Genomic DNA, 12,331 nt, shown 5'->3' with positions numbered 1-12,331 from the left:
GGTACAAATGAGGAACAGCTAATCGACAAAAAGCATACCGTAGTGATGACACCATTTTGAGTGCACCATGAATCGCACTCACACAACCGTCATTTGCTGTCTAATGAATAACTTTGTTCGCATCGAACGTGCTTCGCTCATTGTGAAGACCATTTCATGATCGTTGGATTTGGATGTTTTATAGTGCGGACTGGAACAGTGTCATGGATGGGTTAATATCAATCGATAATCGTCGAATGGAGATTTTAAGTGTATCTAATTATAGTTAAATGACATTATGAATAGCAATAATTGCTGAAAAATTGCTTAAAATGTGTGTTAATTATTGATTATAGTAAGAGGACCTTACAATTGTCAGATTAATGTGAAGTTCTCAATCAATTTCAGAGTGATGCCGAATCGAAGAATTTATATCTGTAACTCCGTATGGAATTGGAACCATTCGACTTGCTACGTAATGAATGCTTATAATAATGGCAAACAATACTGAATCGTGAGGTGTGTGCATGAGATTGGTTTTCATGTGTCACTATCGAACCGGAGCATGCGTCTTCTATCAATTGTCCGTGATGCGTTTTGCATGCTAATTGTGAATTAACACGATACGGAGAAACTTCGCGATGCTGGCACGAGAAACAAGATAATATTTGATTGCTTTACATTTCAGAAAGCAACTTCATTCATCATCCGGTACACATATCCGGTTGCAAATTTCCCGGGCTCAATTTTTGTTCTCATGATAGGATCATGTTGTCAAGCGCAACATTTTCTAACGTCCTTTCATACTGTCGGCAGGTTGGCCCTTAATTTTTTTCTCTCTGAAACATCGCAGGGTCGTGGATGAATTTCAAACGCACCAGAAGCTATCATCGAATAAGTTGGCGAAGATTCACAAACTTCACAAAAGCACACCTTAGTATGCACAAACCAACGCTTTTGAAAAGCAGTAGAGGCTTGCGGCCTTACAGTAGATCATGCTCATCTTCAACGAACAGGAACATTGTTTTTAAGGTGAACAAGCGGGAGCTATGCACACGTGGTAGATCATGTCGCATGTTACAAACACGCTGAAACAAGCATAATATAAGGGAAGGGGTAAGGTCGGGTGAATGGTCTCCAGACACGTCGAAATCCAACTGCTTTTGAAGCCGCTAAGATGACGGATCTACCGTGCGTAAGATTCGAAGTCCCCCCTTTTTCGCACACTCTCAAGTGGTTCCCAAATCGGGCTCAAACTATGGCTCTACACTACTACTACTATGGCGACTTTTTCATCCGGTTGGAGCACCGGTTAGCAATTCACCCCTTAACCCCCCCCCCCCCCTCTCGTCCTCCTTCTGAACCCCCTATAACCCCCTTTAAACCCGTTAACATTAACCCTTTACGCTCGTATGTGTAGTTTCGAACTCGTGATAGAGTGTTGGTTTATCGGTCGCATGAGCCTTTCAGCTATAAAATCTCAACAATCTGTGGACTTAACTTTTGTTTTCGTTCGGGGCTTCAGCGATCTAGATAAAAAGAGTCAACTGGTCGCCGCGTCGACAGCCTTGGAGCATCTTCAGCCAAACATCAAAGCGAATAGAGAAGCAGTGCGTTAAAGGTAAGGATGCATAAGTGTTACGTATTGGTCGCCAAGCAAAAGAAAGTGTTCGGTTTGATATAGCAACAGTTTGTACTTTATGTTTAGTGCAGTTAAAGTGATCGTTATTGGCTCTGGTTCAATTGGTTAATATGATAAAAGCTATTTTGTGTGCTTCATCTGTATTCCAACAATGGATGGTTTACTGTACGATTGTGTACTGAAAGTGTGTGTTAACGGTTGAGATGGAATTTGGCGATGGCTCTCTATGGACAATGTGTGCCAGACACTAGGATGTGTTATACTGTCTAATAAATAAAGCGTCCATCTTTCGATATTTCGCCACAATGGATATGATATGCGTAAATAGCTACACATAATTTAAGCTTGCCAGCATGTGAAAATTATTTTATAATCTGTTTAATAATCCTGAAAAGAAAAAGACCGATTTGTCGGATTAGTGCGGTATGCTTATGCTTGTTACACTTGAGTCTCTTGATACCCGTTTCAAATTTCGTCGAAATATGAAAATATCAAAAATCTCGACTTCTATTCTCGATTGATGTTGACATCATCTTGTATAAATCAGCAATTTTCACACATAAAAGAGGACATCTATCGCAACAGTTAATGATTTTTTAATTATAATTTTTACATTCATTCTTCCCAATATCTGATCACTGTTTGCAATAGCACTTTAGGTGAACTAGGAAGTAAACTCGCACATTGTTGGTTGGTTCTTCGCTCGAATGTAATCGTTTTTTTTTTTTTTTTTTTTTACATATATAAGGACGGACGAGCCGTATGTTTGAATGTAATCGTTATTCCATTATTTGTGCTGCTTGATGCACTGTTAGTTCAGTGTCGTTTCAGAAATTGCTATTGTTCCTTATGGTCGCAAAAATAATGGAACTACAACCATTGTTAGACTCTATGGTGTCTTAATGTTGTTTGGGTAACATCGATCGTAAAAGTTAAGCAAAATTTAAAATGTTTCAAATTGATTCTTCAAAGATATAGCCATCAAGTGATCTTGGTGCGGTTTACAGGTTCATAGCGATGTGCACACCTCCAATCATGTATGTGGTTGTATCCCTATCTTTACAAAGAAGATCGTACATCTGTTGAAACAACAGCAAAGAACAATACTGCGACAACAGCATACAATTACGTTACTGAACAGTTTGCATGACAAAGGAATAGATGCAACCCAACCACTGATCGATGGTGGTAACGGAGTGGAGTGATGTAATGCAAAACGAGATTCGGAATGTATGGTAACCCTCCATACACATTGTGATTTGATACACGAAACGTTCCCAAGAGATCCGGTGGATGGATTTAACACCTGTGAATATTTTCGCAATTTTGCGTTTGACGGCGCACAGTAAAAGTTATCCATGGGTCTCGATATTGATAGCTTAACAAACACTTTGAGTATGTCTTTCCATCAAAATAGCTGGTTGTTGTATATGTAATTCATTTAATTTTACCATTTGAATTTGTGTGAATTGTACCTTTTTTTTCTTAACCATTTTAGCTGTAGCTTGTACTACACACAGTCTATTGTAATGGTGCACACTGCGTGATCGCTGCATTGCATCACTGCATTTGATCGCTCGAAATTTAAAATAATTAATTTTAATTAATTAACTTGTTAATCAAGTTAACATTTGCTGAAACAATGGCTCATGTTTATGATGAACCGATAATCCTGATAATTTTACTCCATAGATTGTTTAAGACTGGCGTACTTTATAAGTAGAAATATGTTTTACCTTTTACATTATTTTATTTTAAGATGGTTTTATAAATTCTCATTGTTCGCAAAGGCTACCATTTAAAAAGGTTAAAGAGATGAAGTGTTGATACATCAATACTTATCGTAGACCACCGGATAAGAAGTTTCATATAATTCCGGCCTTCAAATAGTTTCCATCAGCGACAAGTACTGAAGATGCCCTATAAGAGCTGCGTTGCACAGACCTATAAAATTAATCATGATAACTCTACCATGTTTACGGCGATGTATGACTTGGTATGGATGATAATAATCTTCTTTTTTATTTAGATGAAAATCCTGCTACTTTTGATGGCATCTTTGATCGCCGTATGTTTTGCCGAACCAAAACCTGCCATCAATGAAGTAAAGTCGAACCAACCACTTCAAAAACCCGGTCGATTTCTGTCTCTACCAGTACCGGAAAAATGTGCATCACGTAAGTATAAAGAGTATAAAGAGAGTAGTATATTTTGAGAGGCTGTTACATGTCAACATTTTAAATTATTGATAGCCAAATCTAGACCTTCTTTCAATAACAATTTAACATTAGTGACTGAAATCCAAAAATATTAAATTAAAAGGCAAAAGTAATGTTCCTCGCCTAAATCATTCGGGTTCGTCGCTTAAATCGACCAGCTCACTTAGGCATAGAAGTTATTTTGTGGCACAGGTTAAAGAGCATCTTTAGATCGACTTAGGCCAAGTGAAGAAAAACCCGTTACCCGTAAATTCGGAAAATTTAAACTTCAGTCACGCATAAATTTTACACTCTTCTGTACTGGTGCATGAGCATGAACGAAAGAACCTTGAGCGAACAGAGAACAGTACGCAGATGCGAATTTAATAAGAAACCCAAAACCAAAATTGATGTAGTTGTAACCAATTGTGATACGCTGAAATGTGGTTTTAGATATTTAACAGGCATCGGCATCTCATGTTTGAGTTGAAATTAATGAAATTATTAATACATTATCGCTGTACAAGGGAAGAAATTCGTTACAAATGTTCATCTGCTTTGTCAGTAGCTCTGCCAAACGTAGACCAGACTAGTTTGGCCTTTGATTTTGTATGTGTAATCAATCGTCATTCTGTAAATTCAAAGTATTTGTGCAGCAGAGAAAACAACTGTCCAACCGTTGGTGGATTTCTTCGATCTCACAGCAGATTGCACACTTGTCCACGCGTCAGTGGTACCTTTCGACCTTTATATATCGGTGTTAATAAGCACGATTTCTCAATGCTGTCGCTGGAAAGGAACTTGCGACCCCATATTGAACCCGCTTTGGCCACATTTGCCATGTTTCGCCATCCCGACTGTGCCCAGCACTAATAATTGACGATGGTGTGGCAATTCCTAGCTGTGTGAACTACATTTACATCTGGCACAGTACGTTTTTATTGCACCAAATATATGTACCGGGAACGATGATAATGGCACCGAAAAAGTGTCCATTATTGCATCAAGTTTCATCGGTGGCCTATTTATTACGCCAGAGACTAGTTTTGTCGAAGAAAATGGAAAGTGCTCATAATATTATTTGAATGTAGGTAAGGCTTATGATTGCAAACAAGAGAGATCAACATACGAGGAAGCTGCTAACGGAGGAAAATTAACAAGATTTTTTTGTAAATAAGCGCGGGTGTGCTGTATGTTTCAATTGTGATTAGTTAAATACTAAAAATTTAACCTGGTTGCAGCCGGAAGACTTTATCAGCAACAAAACCGAACAAAAGGAAAGGATCATTTAGCATTTCATGCGTTTTTATGTAGGCCTTTATTGAAGAATATGAATATGACGATTGTGGCAAGTGTTAGAAGCGGATATCCGGAGAAGGTTGCTTCACCCGTGATGTTGGAACAGCAAACATCAAATCTAAACCACAAGCCACCAAACCTGTAGGACATAAGGATGCCCAACAACTTTTGACAAAGAGCAAAACTGGAAATGGTGCTTCATTAATAATTAATGAAGCTCTTGAACTTTGCATCTTCGCTCGAAAAACATCGGAGTGAGAGTGATTGCAAGGATTACTATCGGTTAGGAGAAGAAAGAAAAACGCCGTATCATAAACAAGATTTGGTATAGCAACATGTGACTTGCGGAACATGCGTGCACGACGATTACAAAGATTGGCTTTTAGGAAACAACAAGCCGCGACGAATGGTGGCTGGTGGCAGCAATGCTGACATTTAAAACAGCGACACGTAATATTACGGGTTTGGGTGATCTTTAGCCTTTTTTATGGATTTTTTAAAAAAAATTCCTAATGATCTATGATTGTCGATTTCTTGTTCCTATTACGTTTGATTTTATTGTTTGTTTTTTACTTTCTTTTTCCTTTTTGTTCAATTATTTACTTGACATTCTCAATAGGTCCAAAAGAATTCAACTATCGTGGTCATAACTACTTCTACAGCGCACACGTGCCTGCACTGAAAGACAAGCGGGTTGATTGGTTGGACGGTCGTAACATTTGCCGCGAGTACTGTATGGATCTAGTTTCATTAGAAACGCAGGAGGAGAATAATCTCATCTTCCGGTTGATACAACAAAACGATGTGCCTTATATCTGGACCGCCGGTCGCCTGTGTGATTTTAAGGGTTGCGAAGGACGCCCGGATCTGGAGCCGAAAAATATTTACGGTTGGTTCTGGTCGAATAACCGCGAGAAGATCCACGCTACTAACCAGATCCCGAATGGATGGGGTTACAACCCATGGAGTAAATCGGGTCATAAGAAGATTCCACAGCCAGACAATGCCGAGTTTGATATCAATCAGACGACTGAATCCTGTTTGTCAATCTTGAACAATGTATACAACGATGGAATTGGTTGGCATGATGTTGCCTGCTATCACGAAAAACCAGTCGTTTGCGAAGATTCTGAGGAACTATTGAACTATGTTGCTGCTACTAACCCCGGTATCGTTTTGTGAAGCAATTGTCACTGCAACACCACTGCCTTGAGAATACTGGCCGGAATATTTCGATAGTTTCGCTCGCAAGAGAAATGATCATCGCTACATACGTTTATATGAATTCCTCCCGCTACCAATACTGCTAATCGTGAATAATGTTCTCTTTCCTCATTCAGAGCAGTAGTGCTCTGCTACCACGGTCTTCTGTAACAACATAAAAAATAATGTGTTTGAGTTTATCATTTGAAAATCAAAAAGAATGAGATAGAAATCATGATTCGATTTCAAGTTTAGAATGCAACATTTGACTCATTCATTAGTATCGCATTTGAGGCATCTGTCCATTGGTTGATTTAGATGACGAAATAGCAATTCTGTGCCACGGTGCATGATACTCTAATTCCAGTCATACAGCTCATAACGAAGGCAACTACAGCAAATAACACTCTACATTGCATTGTCAATGTTTTCAAAATGTATATTTATTGAATAAATAGACTTTTTAAGAAATATTTCATCAGTACTTACACTCTTACGGTAAAAACCCACTATTAGCACCCCTCTCACTGAATGCGTGATTTTTGGCACAGGGCCAAAACTTTAAAGCCGGGGATACATGAAGCGTAAACTCTAGCGTAAACTTAGAATGTAATTCCAAAAAGTTTACATTTGCCGTTTACACGGTGTAAAAAAGATTATAGGTCCACGGAGCATAAATCCTAGTGTAAACGCTGTTTGCAAGCGATTTGCCCCACTATATTTCCTGTTTGTGGTTTGCATTAATAGTGAGTGATCATTACTAGCGTTTTTAATCTTTTTTTTCGGAAAAAAGATCCTATTTTCCCCACAAAAGTCGATAAAAGTTCAGTGTAATTCGGATTACGCGTCTCAACCCGGTCATGTAAACATGTTCAAGTGTAAATTAATTTTATATTTACGCTTGAGTTTACGCTTCATGTATCCTCGGCTTAAAAATTAAGGTATTAAGAAGGGGGGAGGAGGGGTAATAAATAAGGTGCTTATTCTGTAACTTGCGATTACGATGGCCTCTAGGCGATGATTCATTTGGTTCATTTTGTGTTCATTTTGGTGTTCACGATCGCCTGCATGTCGAGTGCATTTTTGTGGTCGACAGCTGGCGTTCTGTTTACATCGAGCATCTGAAAAACAGTTATAGCGTCCTGATTGTGCATCAATAATTTTTTTCTGCTAATCGTATACTATTATTACAAAGGTTAAGTCATTTTTGATACAGAAAAATCAAGTTAATTCACAGTTTTTTTACTTCAAACTGTCATTTTGAATTGTTTATTGTTTTCGAAACGTTTCGAAACAACGAGTTGAAGTTTCGAAATTCGCATGAATCATCGAACGCCTGAGGCCATCGAAATCGCCTGGTACAGAATAAGCACATAAGAAATCAGTCGTTTGCTCTATTTTGCTGAGAATGGCCCGAGAATGGCCCAAGAATCGGTTTGCTGTCAAAATAACAGGCAATGACAGATAGTTTGATAGGTAGCTCAGCTGGGCCTCAGGCTCGCTGTTTTCTCAGTTTCTACACGGGCGAAAGCATACTCGGTTCGGATTTGTATGGATTTGACAGTCTCAATTCTCATTCTCCTCTCATTCTCGGGAAATTCTAGCACCGTCTAGATGCGCTGTGAGGCTCAGCTGAGCAAGCTGTCAAACTATTTGTCATTGCCTGTTATTTTGACAGCAAACCCATTCTCGGGCCAGGCTCGGGCCATTCTCTCGGGCCGTCTAGATGTGCTGTAACAAATTACTGATTATCATAAGCGAAAATAGTGGATTAATTTTTTACTGGCTCCACTTTAAATTAAACTTTTGGCCTGGATTAAACTTTTGGCCTGCTTCAAATCAAAACAAACTCGTCCACTTTGACAGTTCGGACGAGGACCTTCGGGTCCTCGACAGCAGCGAGCTGGCTCGTTTCGCGCTCGTATTCTGTGATGCAGAACTTTGCATCGACGAGTCGACTAGCCCAAAAACTACCCGACTCGTCAGATCAATAAGCAGCAGAAATTGCCGTTGGTTTGTTTTTTTGTTTGGCATTGTCCAAACCTTAAGAAAAACACTGTAAATTAACTTTATTTTATCTGTATCACATAGGACTTACGCTTTCTCATAATATTATACGATTAGCAGGAAGAAATTATTGATGGTACAATCAGAACGTTATAAGTTACTAGCTTGACCCCGCGTGCGTCGCTACGGGTGGAAGACAGGTGTTATCTGAAATTTTCTCTTTCTTTGAGTTTCTATTTTGTTCATGACGACTATTGTTCATATTTGCAAAGGGATTAACATTAGATTACATTCAAACCTTCAAGTGATATGCTAATTTTCAGGCACCGCAGTACAGTGCAAAGTACACTTTTTCGTGGAGTGATCAATGAATATTTGTGAACCATACTCGGCAAAGACGGTTTTGAGCCAGTTTTTTTTAATTGTATGGTTTGATCAGTGAGGATAATACTAATATTTATTAAGCAAGTTGATCCAGAAAGTGGGTGTGAACAAAACATTTCCCGTCCTCATGTCCCGTCCAACTCCTGCTGTACAGTGCTGTACCACATTTCCGGGCAATGCCTCTTGTATGGAAAAGTTTAAATCATCAACGTCTATATTTTTGGCTGCCAAAATTACCCTTTCTGCTAGCCATGCATGATTCAAGTAGTTAGTGGTTAGATCGCAGAATACACTATCAATAAGAACCTTTTGAGAATCAACGATGATGCAGAAATCCGAAGGCAACTCAATGCAGCCACTATTGATTAATCTTAACTTTTCCATCACAGATGGCTAGCAATTGCTTAGCAAATTTATCAGCTGAAGGGTCTCGTAGCATTTGAACGCGCATATTTACATTTAATGTAAGTTTTTCTACATGTTGCCACAGTGGAGATGATGTTAGACATGCTTCAATTTCACGAATGATGGACGGCACGGATTTGTGACATCTCCGCACGCGCATTTTCTCTGTCTTGTTATATTTGGTGCGGAGTTCTTACACGCCTTCCAGTTAGTATAGGACCACCTGTGATTTTCGTAGTTTCTCACTACTGATAACAGTAATAATTTCAACCCGTATCATTATTGATTGGTATTGGCTAGGACTTTACGCTGTTGGAAAGCTCAAGCTGGCTTACACGTCGTTCACAATGAAGTGCAAAGATTGTATTAAGGTTCAGGAAGGCTATTCAGTACCATCTTTGATCACCAACCAGTCGAAAGAAATATATTCCAACCGGATAGTGCCGCCATCCACACGCGACACTGAGGATGAAGGACCTTAAAATTGATTTGCTCGATTGGTCTGCTCGTTCTTTAGATTTAAATCAAGTTTAAAATCATCTGGGGAATCCTTGTAGATAAGATTTACGCTAAGGAAAGCAGTTTTCCTCAGTTGATGAGCTCAAAAGTGCAATTATTAAGGCAAGGGAAGACTTAAAGCAGTAGGCGCTGAAAAAAGGGTGAAAAGTAGGCCAAATCGCATTCTCCTGGTTGCAAATCGCAGCGGGAAAGTAACTCTTTATTAACCCTCGGTTGGGCACCCGGGTACCCGGGTACCCATTTCCAGTTTCAACGAAAAAATGAATGCCTTCCCGTCAATATTTTTTTACGAAACTCCGGATCCCCAAAGAACAACTCATTTCACACCGAATTCGCTTTTGAATTGTTTTGATATCTCATATTTAAAGGTAATTATGGCCCGATGAAATTAACACCCGCCCAGTGGCACCCGGGTACCCGGGTACCCCATACGTTGGCTATGCACATGTGCTATGTTTATAAACACAAAACAATACTTTTTATCAACATTTATCCATGTTGACGTGTTTATTAATTATTAATTAGGTAAACTACAATATTTTGATGAAAATTTCATTACGTTTGAGCTTTTACGAGCAATAGGAGAAACGAGCAATAGGAGAAAAATAATCAACTTATTTTGAAACCTTTTATGTGCAATTTAAATTATATATTATTTCTCAAACTGATTAAAAATGGTTCTAATAGCGTAATTTTCTTAACATATGAGTAAATTATACACTAATCTTCAACAAAAAGGGTTTAGGCGGCATTTTCGTAGACCACAGAGACCAATATACATGGTGCGTTCAGTCAGTAATGAGACTGGATTTTTCCTGTCGAAACGTTTTGAGATAAGGTATTGAACTTTTTACGCCAACGTAGAGATAGGATTTAGCTATTCAACACACTTTATTTCATTCGGCTATGACAAACTGAAAGAAAATTAGACGATTTTTCGTGAACCATGTTTTTAGTTGATGTAACATCGCAGAACGCCCTCTTTCTATGGACCACTGGTACAGCCCATCGCGGACCTCTTCCTGGTACAGAGCACGCAAACAGAAATGTATGAGGACTTGATGAATTACTGGCACCAACGGAATGTTTTTCTGTAGGTCCGGATGATCCGCGCCAGGATGAAGGTCCGGATGATCCGCGCCAGACCAATGGCCCATAGAAAGGGGACATTCTAAGGTGTTACATCAACTAAAAACATGGTTCACGAAAAATCGTCCCATTTTCTTTCAGTTGGTCATGGCCGAACGAAATAAAGTGCGTTTGATAGCTAAAACCTTCCTCTACCTTGTCGTAAAAAATTAAACACGTTATCTCAAACCGTTTTGTCAGACAAATCAATTCTCATTACGTTCTGAACGCACCATGTAGCAACTGGTCTGATCTCGTAGCTCAATTGTGCCCAATTAACTCAATTGTTTATGACTCAAAAGTGCCTTATGACAATTCAAAACTGATTTATTCGAAGAAATCAATGATTTCAATAACATATTTGCTGGAAAATTCGATCACTTTACGATCTTATTGCTTGCTTCACGACGTACGCGGTAGAGAATGACCGTACGCAGGGGTATCAATGCATTGTGTTCATTATTTTTATTGTTTTTATTGGATTTTGTTGTGGTTTTTTAAGAAAAATAGGTTCCGAAGACTCTTAAATTAGTTCTAGAACACAATTTTTATCATAAAACTGCTACAAACGATGATGCAAGAACATAACAATGCAATGCACATAAGTGGGGTACCCGGGTACCCGGGTGCCCAACGAAGGGGTAAACGCCGGGTGCCCAACCGAGGGTTAATTGTACTATTTGCAAACTGCGACTATTTTTTACAATCAAAAATAAAATTGATTTTGAAGAAAAATTGAAATGGTCTTATACTAACTGGACAGGTCGAAAACAACAAAATGCGTGTATCTGTGTAGTATGCACGTAAAAATATGAAAATTACACTGTAAACATATCTCACCAATACCAATCAATAATGATACGGGTTGAAATTATTACTGTTATCAGTAGTGAGAAACTACGAAAATCACAGGTGGTCCTATACTAACTGGAAGGAGTGTATTTCTCTGCGCCTACGTTGAATTGTTGTTTCCCTAGCTCGACGGTCCAAATTGAACCCCTTTCGCTTAGCTGACATATTAAGGATCAGATCGAACACACACCGAGACGGCCCGGTATAAGGCTCGGGCTCTATCGCCGGCTTCCGGAAAGAAAAGTCCGGTAAGCGCAACAATGAACCGGTAGGTCGCTCAAGTCTTGGGACGGACAACATCACAGATCAGAAGATGACAGAAATGACAGCATGAAAGACAACAAAAGAAAAGGAAGAAGTCAAAGATAAACAACCGAAAAACCCGTTCCTCAACGAAGAAAACAACAACAGAACACCCAAATACAGCAGAGAGTATCAAAGAAAATTGGGACATGTGGCCACAGTAGCCGGTCCTCTAAAAATAACAGATCTCCAGGCTAGCTTGCGAAGGCCCAGGAAGCTGGATTCAAGAGCCTTACTGGAGTAAATCCTCAACGAAGGTGAAGAAGAAGAAGAAGATCGAACACACCCCAAAAACCAAACTTTTCAATAACTCCGTAGTAGCTTGAGATCACCGTATATACATATACATTTGTACACTGCTGCTTTACTTTTGCTACTGCTTAATTCCCCTTTTTCGTAGCGATTTGCTAAG

The 12,331-nt window shown here is 39.1% G+C and overlaps 1 protein-coding gene across 1 annotated transcript; it reads left to right on the top strand.

Annotated features, from left to right (window-relative positions):
• Positions 1-1,459: 1,459 nt before the first annotated feature.
• On the top strand, positions 1,460-6,794 carry LOC126571551 (uncharacterized). Its single transcript, XM_050230157.1, has 3 exons — positions 1,460-1,600; positions 3,651-3,798; positions 5,738-6,794. Exons 2-3 carry the CDS (start codon positions 3,651-3,653, stop codon positions 6,298-6,300), a joined length of 711 nt encoding a protein of 236 aa, XP_050086114.1. The 5' UTR covers positions 1,460-1,600; the 3' UTR covers positions 6,301-6,794.
• Positions 6,795-12,331: the final 5,537 nt, after the last annotated feature.

This window comes from Anopheles aquasalis, chromosome 2 (assembly GCF_943734665.1).
Source record: "Anopheles aquasalis chromosome 2, idAnoAquaMG_Q_19, whole genome shotgun sequence".
Lineage (NCBI taxonomy): Eukaryota > Metazoa > Arthropoda > Insecta > Diptera > Culicidae > Anopheles > Anopheles aquasalis.
Note: the sequence above shows the minus strand (reverse complement) of the source record. Positions and strands in the feature narration are given on the sequence as shown.

Bases quoted from the DNA above. Each gene is read 5' to 3' on its own strand.
- LOC126571551 (XM_050230157.1), top strand. From the start codon at position 3,651: ATGAAAATCCTGCTACTTTTGATGGCATCTTTGATCGCCGTATGTTTT. The intron at 3,799-5,737 runs GTAAGTATAAAG...CATTCTCAATAG, and splicing joins ACCGGAAAAATGTGCATCAC to GTCCAAAAGAATTCAACTAT.